Here is a 17,999-nt window from a genome sequence, read left to right on the forward strand (position 1 = left end):
ATACCTAGAAGCTTCTATCTAATTTCCCTGTTGGTCTTTGTTATAATAATTTTTAAGGCATGCACACACCTTGCTAAAGATAGGCTTAGCACTATCTTTATATGCAGAATGTACATTTTAATTCAAATTTATTTGAATCCTTGAATTATTAGCTTTGGTAATAGATGTGTTAAGTTACCACGGTGAATTTCCCCTCTGGAAAAACAGCAAACCTGGCGAGGACCTGCTGTGTGCCAAGATGTGTGGATAAGCATCATGTGACATGGTTCCTCCCCGTCCAGTGATTTAGTTGAAAACATACAAAGAAGACATGTTCCTACCCAGACTGTTTAGAAATGTATTTAAAGATGGTGGTTTATGTAAAGATAATTGTTTGTTTCTATTACCTACTGGATTTTTAATAGGAAATTAAATATGGTTTATCTTCTTTCTTTATTGATTATAATAATATAACCTATAATTGTATAAATTGTAAAATATTTTGATTAATTGTATTTGTTTTCTTCTGTTTAATATAGTACTGATTCAAAATTAATAATATGCTAATCTTTCCAGGAGATCATGAATGTGGCAGTTCTAGTCAGAGAACACTTTCTGTCCAAGAGGCAGCTGCATATTTAAAAGTAAGCAGTGTAATTAGACTTTTGATAGCTGTTTTCTTAAAGTTTATATACATTATTACAACTTGTATCAAAAGTACCATGCATTTGATTAATTGTACTGTTACAAACTTGGGCCTATTGTTTGGTGGAATGTGAGCAGATAGAGAAAACAGAATTACTCAACATTTTCTGTTTTAGTTTGTTTTAGAACATTCTCTATGAGAGAATGCACATTAATTTGGAAAGGGTACAAACAACATTGGTGAGAGAAATTGAGATAGGTAAGTAGCATGTAAGAAAGCAAGTAAGCATCTAACCATTGTCATTTATTTTAGATCTTTCACCCCAGATTAATGTCATCTCAGGGTGCTAAAACAATTTGCAGATGAATTTTCTAAACCACTGTAAGTGATCTTTAGGAAATAGTATATGAAAGAAGGGTACAGAAGATTAAGATGGATAAGTGTTAAGATGGACAGGATTTTTTTTTAAGGCTGAATAATATTACACACATGCGCGCGCGCACACACACACACACACACACACACACACACACACTATCTTTATCCGTTGATCTGTAGGTGGATGTTTATGTTGTTTCTGCTTCTTGGCTATTGTGAATAATACTGCAGTGAACATGGGGTGCAGATATCTTTTAGACCCTGTTTTCAGTTCTTTTGAGTAAATACCCAGAAGTGGAATTGCATATGATAGTTTTATTTTAATTTTCTGAGGAACGTCCGTGCTGATTTCCATAGTGTCTATACCATTTCACATTCCCACCAGCAGTTTCCAAGGTTCCTTCCCCTTTTCTCCACATCCTCAAAAACACTTGTTTTTGTTGTTGTTGTTGTTGTTGTTTCTTATTTTAATAATGGCCATCCTCATAGGTACAAGGTGATATCTCACTATAGTTTTTATTTGCATTTCCCTGATGATTAGTGATGTCAAACATCTTTTCTTATACCTGTTGGACATTTGTTTGTCTTCTTTGGAAAAATGTTTATTCACATACTTTACCCATTTTTAAATCAGGTTATTTGATTTTGTTATTGAGGTGTAGGAGTCATTTCTTTATTTTGGATATGGTTTGGAAATATTGTCTTTCATTCCATAGGTTGTCTTTTCACTCTATTGATTATTTCCTTTGTTTGCAGAAGCTGTTTAGTTTGATACAGTTTCATTTGTCTGTGTTTTTCTGTTGTTGCTGCTGCTGTTACCTGTGCTTTTTGATGCCATATCCAGAAAATCATTGCCAAGACCAATGTCATGAAGCTTTTCCTCTGTGTTTTCCTCTTAGAGTTTTATCTTTTCATGTCTTATATTTAAGTCTTTAATTCATTTTGAGTTGATTTTTGTGTATAGTGTGAGATAAGGGTCCAATTTGATTCATTTGCATGAGGAAATCCAGTTTTCTCAACAGCATTTTTTGAAGAGACAGTCCTTTCCCCATTGTGTGTTCTTAGCACCCTTGTTGAAGATCAATTATGTGTGAGTTTATTTCTCTCTTTTCTTCCATTGGTCTGTATGTCTGTCTTCATGTCAGTACTATACTCTTCTGAATACTACAGTTTTGTAGTATGTTTTGAAGTCACGAACCAGGAGGCTTCCACCTTTGATCTTGCTCAAAGTTGTTTTGGCTATTTGTGGTTCTTTGTGTCTCCATATAAATTTTAGGATTTTTTCTATTTCTGAGAAAATGCTGTTGGGATTTTGATAGGGATTGCATTGAATCTATCTGTAAAACACTTGGGGTAACATGGTTATTTTAACAATATTGGGTCTTTTAGTCCATGGGCATGGGATGTCTTTCCATTTATTTGTGTCTTGCATTTCTTTTAGCAGTGTTTATAGTTTTCAGTGTAGAAGTCTTTCATCTCCTTAGTAAAGTTTATTCCTAAGTGTGCTTTTTGATACTATTTTAAATAGGATTTCCTTTTCTGATTGTTCATTTTTAGTGTCTAGCAATGCAACTGTTTTTGTATGTTTATTTTTTTATCCTGCAACTTTGCTGAATTTACTTATTGTGTCAGTGGGGATGAGAGAGAGAGTTATCTGCAGGGTATATAAGATGTTATCTGTGAACAGAGATAATTTTTCTTCTTTCTTTCCAATTTGGATGCCTTTTATTTCATTTTCTTACCTAATTGCTGTAACTAGGACTTCCAGTACTATGTATTGAATAGAAATGACAACAGTAGACATCCTTATCCTGGCCTTGTTCCTATCTCCAAAGAAAAACTTCCACTTTTTCAGTGTTGAGTATGATATTAGCTGTGTGTTTTTCATATATGACCTTTATTATATTGAGATAATTTGCTTCTATTCCTAGTTTGTTGAGTGTTTTTTTTTTTTAATGTTTATTTTGAGAGAGAGAGAGAGAGAGAGAGAGAGAGAGAGTGAGTGAGCGTGCGTGCACAGGGCAGGGTGGGGGGGAGAGAGGGAGAGAGAATCTTAAGCAGGCTCCACATACAGCACAGAAACTGATGGGCTTGATCTCACGACCATGAGGTCATGATCTGAGCTGGAATCAAGAGTCGGATGTTTAATTAATTGAGCCACCTAGGCATCCCTTTGTTGAGTGTTTTTAATCATGAAAAGGTATTGATTTTGTCAAATGCTCTTTCTGTGTCTGTTGAGATGATCATGTAATTTTTATCCTTCATTCTGTTCATGTGTATCACATTGACTGGTTTTTGTATTTTGGACCATCCTTGCATTCTAGGAATAAATCCTACTTGGTCACGGTGTATGTTCCTCTTAATGTGCTGTTAAGAATAATGCTGGCCGCATAGAATGAGTGAATAGAAGTGTTGCTTCTCTTCAGTTTTTTGGAACAATTTGAGAAGCATTAGTAATGTTTGGTAGAAATCTCCAGTGAAGCCACTGAGTCCTGGACTCTTCTTGTTTGAGAGGTTTTTGATTACCGATTCAATGTCCTAACCAGTTATAAGTCTGTTCAGAGTTTCTGCTTCTTTGTGATTCAGTCTTGATAGGTTATATGTTTGTAGGCATTTGTCTATTTTTTTCCGGTTAACTAACTTGTTGGCAATTGTTCATAGTAGTCTCTTAACGATCCTTTGTATTTCTGTGACATCAGACTTAATATCCTCTCTTTTATTTCTGATTTTATTTGAGTTTTCTTTCTTGTTAAAGGATTTGTCAATTTTGCTGATCTTTTCAAAAAAGTAACACTTCTTTTTTTCTATTCTGTATTTTACTTATTTTTACTCTTTAATATTTCCTTTTGCTAACTTTGGGCTTAGTTTGTTCTTTTTCTAGTTCCTTGAGGTTGTTTATTGAGATCTTCTTTTTTAATGTAGCTGTTATGTCACTATAAACTTCCCTCTTAGTACCACTTTGCTATAAAAGCTGTTGGGCTTCTCGAATCTGAATATCCATTTCCTTCCCCAGATTTGGGAAGTCTGCGGTCATTAGTTCTTCATATAAGCTTCCTGCCCTTTTCTCTCCTCCTTTTTGGGACTTCCATAATGCATATATTGGTCTGAATGGTAATGTCCCATTAAGACTTTTAAGCTTCTTACATTCTTCATTATTTTTTCTTTTTGTTCCTCTGACTGGATAATTGCAAATGGCTTGTCTTCGAGTTCCTTGATTCTTCTGCTTGATTAAGTCTGATGTTGAACTCATCTAGTGAATTTTTCGACTCAGTTATGATATTCTTCAGCTCCCAAATCTGTTCCGTTGTTTTTTATTTTTTTCTCTCTTTATTGATATTCTCATTTTATTCGTGTGTTGTTTTCCTGGGTTTGTTGACCATCTTTATGACCATTATTTTGAAATTTTTGTCAGGTAATTCATATACCTTTGCTCCTTTAGGGTCAGTTTTTGGGAGATTTATTTTGTTCCTTTATTTGAGCCCAGTGTTATTATTTCCTTCATGTGCCTCATTATTTTGTGTTTGGATCTATGCATTTGAATTTGTTTTTATTTTTATTTTTTTAGAAAGAGAGTGAGTACACGCATGAGATGGGAGAGGGGAAGAGGTCATGGGGGGGTGGGGGGAGAGAGAGAGAGAGAGAGAGAGAGAGAGAGAGAGAGAAAGAAAGAAAGAAAGAAAGAAAGAAAGAAAGAAAGAAAGAAAGAGAAAGAAAGAAAGAAAAAGAAAGAGGGAGGGAGGGAGGGAGGGAGGAAGAGAGAGAGAGAATCTTAAGCAGGCTCCATGCTCAGTGTGGAGCCCAGTGCAGGGCTTGATCCCATGACCCTGGGATTATGACCTGAGCCAAAGTTAAGGCTAGGATGCTTAACTGACTGAGCCCCAACCCAGGTGCCCCAGGATCTCTCCCTTTGAAGACAGAGCTGTACCTCCCAGTCGTTAGAGCCTGCCTTCACGAAGGGGAAGACCTTCACCAATGAGCTCAGATAGAGATTCTGGGGTCCTCTCACACCTTTTCTGTGTATGTATCTTCTCTGGATTTTTGGGTTTAAATTCCCATCTAGAGAGGTTTTGCAGGTTTCTTTTTTCAGGAGTTTGTAATCTCTTGCTCCCTCTGGCGTCTGTCTGCCGTATTGTGGGGCTTCTGGAGCAGCAGCAAGCTGTCCAGCACTTGTTTGTTGGCAGCAACCCCCAGCAACGCCCAGGTGTTTAGACTGTGTCAGGTATCCTCAGTTCTCTGAGACAGGTGATACAGCTTCCTGAGAACCTGGAACATTGGATAGCTGCTCCAACTCTTGGTTTCCTCAGGGAGAAACCAGAAATTTGGGGTGTTCTCCCACTCCTTCTGCACTGAGCTGTGGAGAAGGACAATGGTGAGTGAGTAGGTGCTAGTTCATAGCACTGCCTTTGTTCTCAGCTGCCTCCAACCTGGTGCTTTTACCGGTCAGTACTTAGATTCAGGAAAGACAGAAACCAGTCCTTCTGGTAGCCCCTGGAAGAGTCTGAACATTAGAGATATATTTCAGTCTTTTCTTCCCCTCCTCACGGATAAGCCAGGAGTTGCAAATTTCCTCTGGTCGTACCACGTTGTGCCATGGGCTGGGGCTCTGGTGAGTGCTACCGATTTTGTTACTGGCTTCCATGCTGCTAGTTTCACACGTGTTTGGAGGTGCAGGAGCCTCAACTGGTTTCTGCATTTCTTACAAAGGGAATTGGTCTGTATATTGTTGAATTTGTTTCTCCATGGGGAAACAGTGGTCTCGGACTTTCTGTTTTGTCTTGCTGATGTCACTGCCCCTCCTTCCCCCCCCCCCCCCTCTCTCTCTCTCTCTCTCTCTCTCTCTCTCTCTCTCTCTTTTAATTTAGAATATAGTATAGTTTAATTTAGAATATAGTATAGTTCTAAGGCTTTCAGCAAGGTTGTGGTGAGTTTCCCGTGATATGCTTATAAAAAAGAGAGATGTGCCTGTGTGGCTCAGTTGGTTAAGCGTTCAGCTTTGGCTCAGGTCATGAACTCTCAGTCCGTGAGTTCGAGCCCCACGTCGGGCTCTGTGCTGACAGCTCAGAGCCTGGAGCCTGCTTCGGATTCTGTGTCTCCCTCTCTCTCTGCCCCTCCCCTGCTTGTTCTCTCTCTCTCTCTCTCTCTCTCTCTCTCTCTCTCTCAAAAATAAGCAGTTAAAAAAATTAAAAAAGAAATGTGAGCTGTTTTTAGCTTAATTCATGACTTATATGTAGATACCCAAAAGATGTTAAGACAGTATGATCTATTGGAGATTAGGTATGGGTTCATATTCTGGCCCTGCCACATAGTAGCTGTGTGTCCTGGTAAAATCCCATTGTTTTTCTGTATCTGTTTCTTAGTTTGAAAGTGGGGCGGTTATTAATTCCTGTAAGAGTTTTTGGGAGACTGAATATAAAATATGTAGTCAGTGCCTGATGGTATAGTAGTTCCCAGTAAATTTTATTTCTTTTTCTGTGTTTCTTAACTAACTAAATTTGGGTCACTCTGGAGAGAGGTTTTTAAAAACATGCTACAGGATTTATCTCTCAACCTACCTTGTTCTTGTCTTCATTTTCAATTTTGACCTAGATAGGAACACTGATGACAGACAGATTTGTGCAGAGTGTAATAAATAGCTCATGGATACCTAAAGAATCAGGAGCTTAAAGAATCAAAGATCTTAAATTAGAAAGAGTTATGATTATGGGGCTCTGTCTTAGGGATGGAAGAATTGCTAAATGGATTGTGGAGGTGGGAGCAAAGAAGGGATTGGATACAGTAGGCTACAGGGACACAGAATAGAATATTCCTGGAAGAGGGTATAGCATGTGGGAATCCAGAGCAAGCAAGTAATTTTTTTAAATTTTTTTTTTTAATTACTTCCAAATTAGTTAACATATAGTGCAACAATGATTTCAGGAGTAGATTCCTTAGTGCCCCTTACCCATTTAACCCATCCTCCCTCCCACAACCCCTCCAGTAACCCTCTGTTTGTTCTCCATATTTAAGAGTCTCTTCTGTTTTCTTCCCCTCCCTGGTTTTACATTATTTTTGCTTCCCTTCCCTTACATTCATCTGTTCTGTGTCTTAAAGTCCTCATATGAGTGAAGTCATATGATATTTGTCTTTCTCTGACTAATTTTGCTTAGCATAATACCCTCTAGTTCCATCCACGTGGAAATGGATCTTGCAAATGGCAAGATTTCATTCTTTTTGATTGCCAAGTGGTACTCCATTGTATCATTGTATATATACACACACACACACACATACATATACCACATCCTCTTTATCCATTCATCCATCAGTGGACATTTGGGCTCTTTCCATACTTTGGCTATTGTTGATAGTGCTGCTATAAACATTGGGGTGCATGTGTCCCTTTGAAACAGCCTACCTGTATCACTTGGATAAATACCTAGTAGTGAAATTACTGGGTCATAGGGTAGTTCTATTTTTAATTTTTTGAGGAACCTCCATACTGTTGTCCAGAGTGGCTGCACCAGTTTGCATTCCCACCAGCAGTGCAAAAGAGATCCTCTCTCTCCCTGCATCCTCGCCAACATCTGTTGTTGCCTGAGTTGTTAATGTTAGCCATTCTGACAGGTGTGAGGTGTATCTCATTGTGGTTTTGATTTGTATTTCCCTGACGATGAGTGATGTGGAGCATTTTTTCATGTGTCGGTTGGCCATCTGGATGTCTTCTTTGGAGAAGTGTCTATTCATGTCTTTTGCCCATTTCTTCACTGGATTATTTGTTTTTTGGGTGTTGAGTTTGGTAAGTTCTTTATAGATTTTTGGATACTAACCCTTTATCTGATATGTTGTTTGCAAATATCTTTTCCCATTCCATTGGTTACCTTTTAGTTTTGCTGATTGTTTCCTTCACTGTGCAGAAGCTTCTAATTTTGATGAGGTCCCAATAGTTTTTTTTGCTTTTATTTCCCTTGCCTCCGGAGACATGTTGAGTAAGAAGTTGCTGCAGCCAAGGTCACAGAAGTTTTTGCCTGCCTTCTCCTCGAGGATTTTGATGGCTTCCTGTCTTATGTTTAGGTCTTTCATCCATTTTGAGTTTATTTTTGTGTATGGTGTAAGAAAGTGCTCCAGGTTCATTTTTCTGCATGTTGCTGTCCAGTTTTCCCAGCACCACTTGCTGAAGAGACTGTCTTTATTCCATTGGATATTCTTTTCCTACTTTGTCAAAGATTAGTTGTCCATACATTTGTGGGTCCATTTCTGGCCTCTCTATTCTGTTCCATTGATCTGAGTGTCTGTTTTTGTGCCAAAGCAAGTAATTCTTTATGAGATAGTTGAAAGTGTTTTTACTTCTAGCATTGGGAAAATCTGATCCCAACCAGTGCTTCTTTCCTGCTTTTTCTTTCTCTTTTTTTCCTCTCTTTTTTTCTTAGTCAAATCTCTTAGAGAGGTAATGGCACAGATATGTGTTATGGTTGGTCATAAATGCCTACAACAAGATTAATTTACATTACAGGAGAGTCTTGAGACTCTTAAAAGCTCCTTAATACTCTATTTGAAAGGATAGGGCTTGACTAGTATTTATGCTGGAGCTGTGGAAGAGGCAGGGGTTGATCTGGAAGGATGTTTAATGACCTTCCTCTCTGCTCACCCCCATTTGATTGTAGCTGTGGGTCAGCAGTAAGATAAGGTAAAAAGAAGGGACACAGAGCCAGGGTTGGGACAAGTCGGAATCTAAGCCAGGCAGCAGTAGGGCATGAGAGACTATTTCTGTTAAAGGCTGGCAGCAGAGGAATTACTGGTTGTACCCGTGCATGAGTTGAGTTGAGAACTGCCTGAGAACTGAGTTAAAAAAATTGAGATTAATGAACTCTAGTCTTAAAAGATTTTTGTATCTTTTCCCTGGAATTTTATGTTTAGATTGGGTTTTGCTTTTTGTTTTCCTTCGGTAGAATTTCTAATGTACGTTTTTACAAGAGATTTTGAATTAGTTCCAGCCTTAATTAGTTAAGTGCAGTTACTTTGTGTTTTCAAATGCTGTGAAACCTGGTTTGGCTTGTCACCACCAAAGATGGAGTTTGGACTGCCACTTCAAAAAAAAAAAAAAGCATTAAACAGAAACTTTCCCCCCCAGATAAAATTTTAAGGTCTGGATAAAAGCTTTTAAGTACTACTTTTAATAATGTTTTGTTTTTTTTTTTTCCCAATGTAACATTAACTCATGCGCATGATTTAACTAATAGGGACAAAAAGGAGAAAAACATTTCAAATTCACCACCTAAGGTTAACCACTTATTTTTGGTTCATTTTTCTCTAGCCTTTTCTTATGTTTTCTTCCATAAAATTAGTACCACTATAAATTTTATTTTATTTAAAAATTTTTTAAAATTTTGTGAGAGAGACAGACAGAGCATGAGGGGGGAGGGGCAGAGAGAGAAAGGGAGACACAGAATCCCTCTGTGTGAAGCAGGCTCCAGGCTCCCAGCTGTCAGCACAGAGCCCAATGCAGGGCTCAAACCCACAAACCATGAGATCATGACCTGAACCAAAGTTGGATGCTCAAATGACTGAGCCACCCAGGTGCCCCTCACCATAAATTGTATAAATACTTCATATTGCAAGCGTTTGTATATTTTTTCCTTAAAATTATTATGAACATTTTTCCATGTCCTTGCTCAGGTTTTTGAAAACTATTTCTTTTTGTCACTGGGTAATATTTCTTTACATGATTGTATTGCATTGTATTGGTTTGTGGTTTTTCAGTATTACAAAAGCACTTTAATCTTTGCATGTAGTATTTGACTTTCTGATTATTTCCTTGGGAAGTAGTCCTCGAAAGGAAACTAGTTGTTAAGGAGTGTGAGCTTTTGTTAGTCAAAATTGGTGATTTCACTTTATTATGCCCAAGTTGTAGCGTAAATATGGAAGACCCTCACTACAAAGCTGGTGTCAAAAACCATGATCTTAATACCTATACTGTAGGCTTTCTGCTTATGGAGAGAGAGAGAGAGAGAGAGATCTGTTGTACATTTCGTGTATTTGTACTGTGACTTCATGAGGAACACAAGTTTTTGCATTCAGGAGTAAATGGGCCAAAGGATGCATAGAAATCCGATGAGTGTAAACTGATTTTCCCCCAACTGCCAGTGCATTTTAAGCACAATATTAGTAAATGTTTGGTAGAGTAAAATGAGTAAGTAAGCCTCAGTAAAATTTTTTTTTCTTCTTGAATTTGATTCTTCACATTCCATCCTTATTTTATTTCTCCTACTTTCTCTTTTAAAGGATTTGTAAATAAACCTCACAGTTAATTTAAATAATTTAAGCACTGTTTTTCTAACTCCCCCAGTGTTTCTCTTGAGTTTTTTATTCATTTTTGAGGATGGAAGCTTGTTTTGATTTGTGAGAAGTAAAGAGGTCCCTCTGGTGGAACATTTAGGAAATACATAGCATTATATATTTTCATGAAAGGACCGACTTGTTTTTAAGTTAAATGGTGGGAGTTTAGTATGGTAACTTTCCAACTGAATGATGTAATGAATGGTGGTTCATTTTGTAGTTCATTTGCAAAACACTTTTAGACTTTAACACAATGAATATGTTTAAGATTTGTGAGGAAAATAGTAAGAAAGAAGATAGCTGTAAATGTGCCAAATTTTATGTCCTATCTTGGAATGCTAATCACTGTTAATGTAATTATGTCTCTGGTGAGAAATAAGTTTTCCAAGAACTGGAATGAAGGGTAAGTTTCTTGATGATTACAATTTATCAAGTACAATTTATCCTGGGACTTTGTTAGTATCTCTGACTTTACAGTAACCTAGCAAGGTAGGTGGTGTCAAATCCACTTCATAAAGAAACTAAAGCTCAGAGGGGTTTAATGATTACATCATCCAGCTATTAAGTAGTGGAGCTGGGAATAGAATCAAAGTGCTTGCTCTTCTCACTGTACTGTTCTGCCTTTTAGATGGAAAGACTGGGTTCATAACCACTAGCTCCATCTTTTGAGTGGGCAAGGGACTGACCCTGAATGAGGGTTAAGATCTGAAGAAGTGATCAAAATAGATACATCGGCACAGATAACCTACTTTCTCTTGTCTCTACTTGGGGTTATATGTACAGCTAGTCAATAGTGGAGTCATGATCTGATCCCAGGCCTACTTGATGTTAAGGACCATGTTCTTTCTGTTTTTCCTGGAGGTGAATCATCAAGAGTTAAATCATATTTGCTCTTGTTTTGGTTCCCGTGGGTCCTGTTTTAATTAATTTAAAGGGTAACATGTAGGGTGTATGTCATGTCACAACCAGAATATTCACTAACTGGGAAGCCACAGTAAGTTATTAGTACCATGTAAATTATCCATTTGTGAGCTACCCAGTAGGTTTTTAATCATTATTTGACTTCTCCCTGTATCAGCATCTTTTTCCCTCCTTACTGATGCTTTCTAGCTTTATTTAATGACCTGAGCCTTTTACATGAAACAGTATTATTTCTATACTTTGAAACTGTAATCTAAGTTCAAAGACCTGATATGGGTTTTAATAAAAATACACATTTGCCAGTTATTTTGAGAATAAGGTAAATTTGGAATTGGGAGTCATGGATGTGTGTGTGCTCACACATGGTATGTTAAAATAGATTTGTTATAGATTTCGGAAAGTATGCTTTGAATTTAGAAACATTTAAATGAAGCAGTCAGCGGTATGTTGACTGAGCTGTTGCCTATAAGTAGGTAGTAATAATAGTAATTGACCTGCTTTAAAAATGAAAAATTTAGTTTTCTCTTTATTTGTGTCATCAGTGATTAGAAAACGAGCATTTTATGATACAAGTGTGCTTCACCTCAGGGGTTGGCAAACTATAGCCTGGGGGCCTGTTTCTGTATGGCCTACTAGTTGGGGTTATACAACATTTTTTAAAGGTTGCTTAGAATATATGTGACAGAGACCAGAAGTGTATGCAGTTACAAAGCTTGAAATGCTTAACTCTTTGGTCCTTTACAGAAAAGGTTGGCCTGCCCCTACCTTATAGCTTTTTAGGTGGCTACAAAAAATGAATAATAAAATATTTTCTACTCTTAAAATCAGGAAGATGCTATGTATACTATGATGTTAGCCTAAGCTGTTTAACTGGCATAAGCCAGAAAATAAATTCATCTTTTATATCTTCAAAAATTCTGCTTCATAATACTATAGAACTCTGTATACTATGTAGAACGTTTGTGGAAGTAATGACCTGTTTCAGACCTTGATACTCTATTACATCTTTAATGAGATTTTAAATAAATTAGCAATTGTTTTTTGAAAACGTGTATTCATAAAGGGAATGGTTTTACTGTATTCCAGATAGTAAGTAGTATTAACGTGGGAAAGGAAAACAAAATGGGAAAATAACCACAGATATACTTTCTTGCCCTTATTATTTTATAACTAAAAGTTTTAAGTTCTTTGTTCCTGCATATAATTAGCTTATTAGAGTAGGTGTTCTTGTTAATTTGAACCATTATGTACATTTTTAAGGATAATTAATGAAGGCAGTAATGCTACTTACACTATCTTCAGCCTTCTAAAATTCTTATGTTTAAAATATACAGCTAATAAACTTGGAAATTTGGGTTTTTTTTTTAATTTTTTTTTTTTTTAATTTTTTTCAACGTTTATTTATTTTTGGGACAGAGAGAGACAGAGCATGAACGGGGGAGGGGCAGAGAGAGAGGGAGACACAGAATCGGAAACAGGCTCCAGGCTCTGAGCCATCAGCCCAGAGCCCGACGCGGGGCTCGAACTCAGGGACCGCGAGATCGTGACCTGGCTGAAGTCGGACGCTTAACCGACTGCGCCACCCAGGCGCCCCTTAATTTTTTTTTTTAACGTTTATTTATTTTTGGGACAGAGAGAGACAGAGCATGAACTGGGGAGGGGCAGAGAGAGAGGGAGACACAGAATCGGAAACAGGCTCCAGGCTCTGAGCCATCAGTCCAGAGCCCGACACGGGGCTCGAACTCACGGACCGCGAGATCGTGACCTGGCTGAAGTCGGACGCTTAACCGACTGCGCCACCCAGGCGCCCCTTGGAAATTTGTTTTTATGTTATTTGAAACTTACATGTATAGTCTAGCCTTCAAAGTTCTATGTAATAAAGCAAAAATGTCATTATATCTTGCATATTGTTGTAATATAGGCTGAAGAACATATAAATACAGGAAAATGCAAAATGTATATTTCATTGATTTTTAAAAATACCCATGTCTTATGATTTCATTTGTATGTGGAATCTAAAAAATGAATGAACAAATAAAACAGAAACAGACCCATAAATAGAGAACAAACTGGTGGTTGTTAGATGGGAGGTGGGTAGGAGGATAGGCAGAATGAGTGAAGGAGTGTGGGAGGTTCAGGCTTCCAATTATGAAGTGATGAATAAGTTACAGGGATGAGGGGCACAGCCTAGGGAACACAGTCAGTGGTATTATAGTGGTATTGTATGGTGACCAATGGTAGCTACACTTGTAGCGAGCATAGCATAAAATGTTGGGACCACATCAAAATGAAAAACTTCTGCAAGTAAAGGAAAACAATCAACAAAACTACAAGGCATCCTACAGAATGGGAGAAGATATTTGCAAATAACATATGTGATAAAGGATTAGTATCTAAAATATATGAAGAACTTTTAAGACTCAACACCCCAAAACCAAATAATTCAGTTAAAAACTGGGCAGAAGACATGAACAGACATTTTTCCAAAGAAGACATTTGATGGCCAACAGACACATGAAAAATGCTCAACATCATTCATTTTTTTTAATTTTTTTTTTTTCAACGTTTATTTATTTTTGGGACAGAGAGAGACAGAGCATGAACGGGGGAGGGGCAGAGAGAGAGGGAGACACAGAATTGGAAACAGGCTCCAGGCTCCGAGCCATCAGCCCAGAGCCTGACGCGGGGCTCGAACTCACGGACCGCGAGATGGTGACCTGGCTGAAGTCGGACGCTTAACCGACTGCGCCACCCAGGCGCCCCTCAACATCATTCATTATCAGAAAAATAACAGATGAAAACTACAGTGAAATATCACCTTACACCTGTCAGAATGGCCAAAGTCAACAACACAAGAAACATGTGTTGGCAAGGATATGGAGAAAAAGGAACCCTTTTGCATTGTTGGTGGGAATGAAAACTGGTGTAGCCACTGTGAAAAGCAGTATGGGGTTCTTCAAAAAGTTAAAAATAGAACTACCCTGTAATCCAGCAGTCTCATTACTCAGTATTTACCCAAAGAATATAGAGACACTAATTCAGAGGGATACAGGTATCCCTGTGTTTATAGCAGCATTATTTACAATAGCCAAATTATGGTAACAGCCTAAATGTCCATCAATTGATAAATAGATAAAGAAGATAGGAGATACATACATATACACACACACACACACACACACACACACACACATACATACAGGTGTGTGTGTGTGTGTGTGTGTAATGGAATGAAGAATGAAATCTTGCCATTTGCAACAACATAATGGATGTAGAATTATATATAATGCTAAATAATGCTAAATGAAATGTTTGTCACAGACAAGTACCATATAATTTCACTTATACATGGAATTTAAGAAACAAAACAAATGAACAGAGGGGAATATGAAAGAGACAAACCAAGAAACAGACTCTTAACTGTAGAGAACAAATTGATGATTACCAGAGGGGAGGTGGATTGGGGAGGTGGGTGAAATAGGTGATGGGGATTAAGGAGTGCACTTGTGATGAGCACTGGGTGATGTATGGAAATTTGAATCCCTGTATTATACACCTGAAACTAATATTACACTGTATGTTAACTAACTGTAATTAAAATAAAAACTTAAAAAAAAACCCTATACATTACAATGAGTGCAATGTCTCCAACTCCATGGATAACCCATATTAATCCTGCTTTGTGGATTTTCAAGGCCCTCTATAGCTTGTGCTTTTTTAATCCTGATTGATGCAATGTAAACTGAAATTAAGTTCTCTTGATGTTCCTTCATCAGTTTTTTTTTCTTCTCTAATTTTAGAGCAAATGAATATGAATTTTGATTTTTAGTTATACACCAGGTGATTTCTAGCAGTGTAATTATAACAAACCCGTAATTGACTGAAATTATTTTAGTATAATTTTATTGTATGACATTTTAAAGCAATAGTAAAGCTTAAACAAAAATCACTGAAAAATTTTTTTAGTTATTCATGAGTAAAATTTTTATAGTTATATTTAATTGCATATTGTCTTACTTTAAGCATTAGCTATTTAGCTCTAAATGATCATCTCCAAATTCATAGTATTCCCTTGAAGTGATCTCATCTATAAACCATTTGTCAGTTATTATACTTACATTGGCTACAAATTTTTTGATATTTATAAATAATGATGAAAGATTACCCTTTTTTTTTTTTTTTCAATAACAGGTAGTTTGTATTTCTCTTTACCATCTAAAAACATCCTGGTAGTAGTTACACATAAGTAATGATGCCTAGTAAGATTTGTTCTGCTTCATAAAGCTTTCTGTATTTTCAGATTTGATACATTAAAAAAAACTCACCCGTTTCATATTAGGAAGTAAATTGTCCTGATCAAATGTAAACCTTAATTTCCAATGCTATTAAAGAATCTGTTGATAAAATGCAACAGCTATTACTTACAAAATTCTTTTTAAAATGTTTTTAAAAATGACTTCTTGGGGCACCTCAGTGGTTCAGACGATTAAGTGTCCAATTCTTGATTACAGCTCGGGTCATGGTCTCATGGTTTGTGAATTCTAGCCCCATATCAGGCTCCTCTCTGACAGCATGGAGCCTGCTTGCAATTTTGTCTCTCCCTTTCTCTGCCTCCCCCCTGCTCTCTCGCACTCTCTCTCAAAATAAACTTAAAAAAAAAAAAACTTTCTAAAAAAAATGTCTTTTTACTGCTGTTTTTAGAAGTTCATTCTTTGCACTTCAAAAAGTACATAAAATATATTGAATAGAATATAAGCTCCATGAGCAAGGAAGTTTGACTGTTTTGCTTAGTGCTATCTCTCTGGGTTTTAGCACAGTACCTGGCACATAGTGGACCCTCAATATTTATTGAATGGAAGAATTTTCAAGGGTATTTATTATAGTGTTATTTGATACATTAAAATAATTGGTAACACTCTAAATGTTCATTAATAAGAGGTTGATTAAAGTATAAAATAACCAGCCATAGACTAGAATACTATGTTGCTGGAAAAAAAATAGGGTTGTTCCATGTTTGGTGATATTGACACAATAATACTTCGTTTTGTGATAAAAGCAAGTGGAATAAACAGTACATATAACGTGATACCACATTATTTTAATTAAAAAATACATAATATACCTATGCACAGCAGTTTTTAAACTTTATGGTTTCATGACCCTTTTGCAGTCCTCAAATTACTGAGGACCCTATGTGGCTTTTGTCTGTGCAATATATATACATAGATAGATTTAGACATATATTTACCTTATTAGAAATGTAAGCAGAAAAATTAAATTTACTTATTCTTTTAAGTAAGAATAATGAACTTATTACATGTTAACATTTAACAATGTATTTTTATGAAAAATAACTATATTATCCAAAATAAAAACATTTAGTGATAGTAGCATTGTTTTGCATGTGTGCAAATCTCTATAATCTTTAATGTGTAGCTTAATAAAACTATACTGGATTTTCATATCTGCTTCTGTATTCAGTCTATTGTGATGTTTTGGTTGAAGTGTGTCAAGAAAATCTAGCCTCATATAGATATGTAGTCAAAATAGGGAAAAGTATTTTAATACTTTTTTCAGATAATTGTAGATACTCTTCTTTGATACTGTACCAAAATTCTAAGTAGTAGTTTCTTAAAGATTAGTTGCAGTGTGCAATGTGAAACCATATCGGTGATTTTTGTTTACTCTGTCTCTACAGTCCTTTTTCTAGGTTACACGTAGAACAGATAGATCCTTTACCTGTGCAAGACTTTATGACTCCTGCATTGGTCATTTGGAAAATCCTGGTTTGTAGGTTATGCAGATCTTCTCAGTGTTTGACACCTTTCATTATGCCATACCCCAAAGTCGCATTCATTAATATTGCACCAGTCTCATTGCAAAGGTCTTTAAGTGCTGCAAGGGTGTCAAGCTTATAGTAACGGATTCAACTTTTTCCAAATTTTGCTTTTGACATGAAAGCTTGAATGTCATCATTGGTAACAAAGTCAACTGTTTTTCTTGAGTTGACAGGCCTGCTTCATTCATTTGTTGAGAAAATGTCAGTGAAACAGCCAACTCTGAATAGTTTGCCATTTGTTCATCTAAAAATAATATTCCATAAAAAAATTAGCTCATCCACTCTTACCACAGTGATACTTAAAAGACAAATTACTTAAAAAAAAAAATCCTCCAAATCTGTAAATGTGAAAGAACCAAAAAGAAAACATAACAAAATATTAATACTGGTTATCTTAGGATGGTGGGGAAATTGTGACTTTTTTTTCTCCTTTTGTTTTTCTGTAATGAATAATACATTTTTGTTACGTAATATAGTTTCAAGTGTTATATAAAAATGAAAGTATGGTATTTATAGTATAGCTTACACAGAGTCAAAAGAATGTAAATGACTAAGAATAGTTAGTTATTTTCTCCATTTTTCTTATTAGGATTTAGGCCCTGAATATGAAGATATATTTAATATTTCTTTGAAGTGGATTTTAAAAAATGGAAAAGATGTTGGAATAAGGTAAAGGATTTAATTTCCACTTTGGCCATTTTGTAGTAAAAGTAGTGATTTTGGCTCTAAAGTCTCCTTAATTATTTTTAAATAGGTGTGTTGGTTATGGCCCCGAGGAGCAATTGAAAAATATAACTGATGTGCAGTTTTTACAGTCCACAAGACCACAGATGTCTTTCTGGTGTCGTTTTCGACGTGCTTTTATTACTGTCACCCACAGGTTATTGTTGTTATGCTTAGGTAAGTTGTTGGGGTGAGAAAGAA

General features: G+C 36.4%; 1 protein-coding gene across 1 annotated transcript in view; it reads left to right on the forward strand.

The window, feature by feature from the left end:
• Nucleotides 1-17,999, forward strand: part of LEMD3 (LEM domain containing 3) — a 65,509-nt gene that overhangs the window by 35,300 nt on the left and 12,210 nt on the right. The window contains exons 4-6 of the mRNA XM_030323140.1: nucleotides 556-623; nucleotides 17,665-17,744; nucleotides 17,830-17,975. Of these exons, the coding sequence (XP_030179000.1) occupies nucleotides 556-623; nucleotides 17,665-17,744; nucleotides 17,830-17,975 (294 nt within the window). The remainder of the gene's footprint in view (nucleotides 1-555; nucleotides 624-17,664; nucleotides 17,745-17,829; nucleotides 17,976-17,999) is intronic.

This window comes from Lynx canadensis, chromosome B4, assembly GCF_007474595.2.
Source record: "Lynx canadensis isolate LIC74 chromosome B4, mLynCan4.pri.v2, whole genome shotgun sequence".
Lineage (NCBI taxonomy): Eukaryota > Metazoa > Chordata > Mammalia > Carnivora > Felidae > Lynx > Lynx canadensis.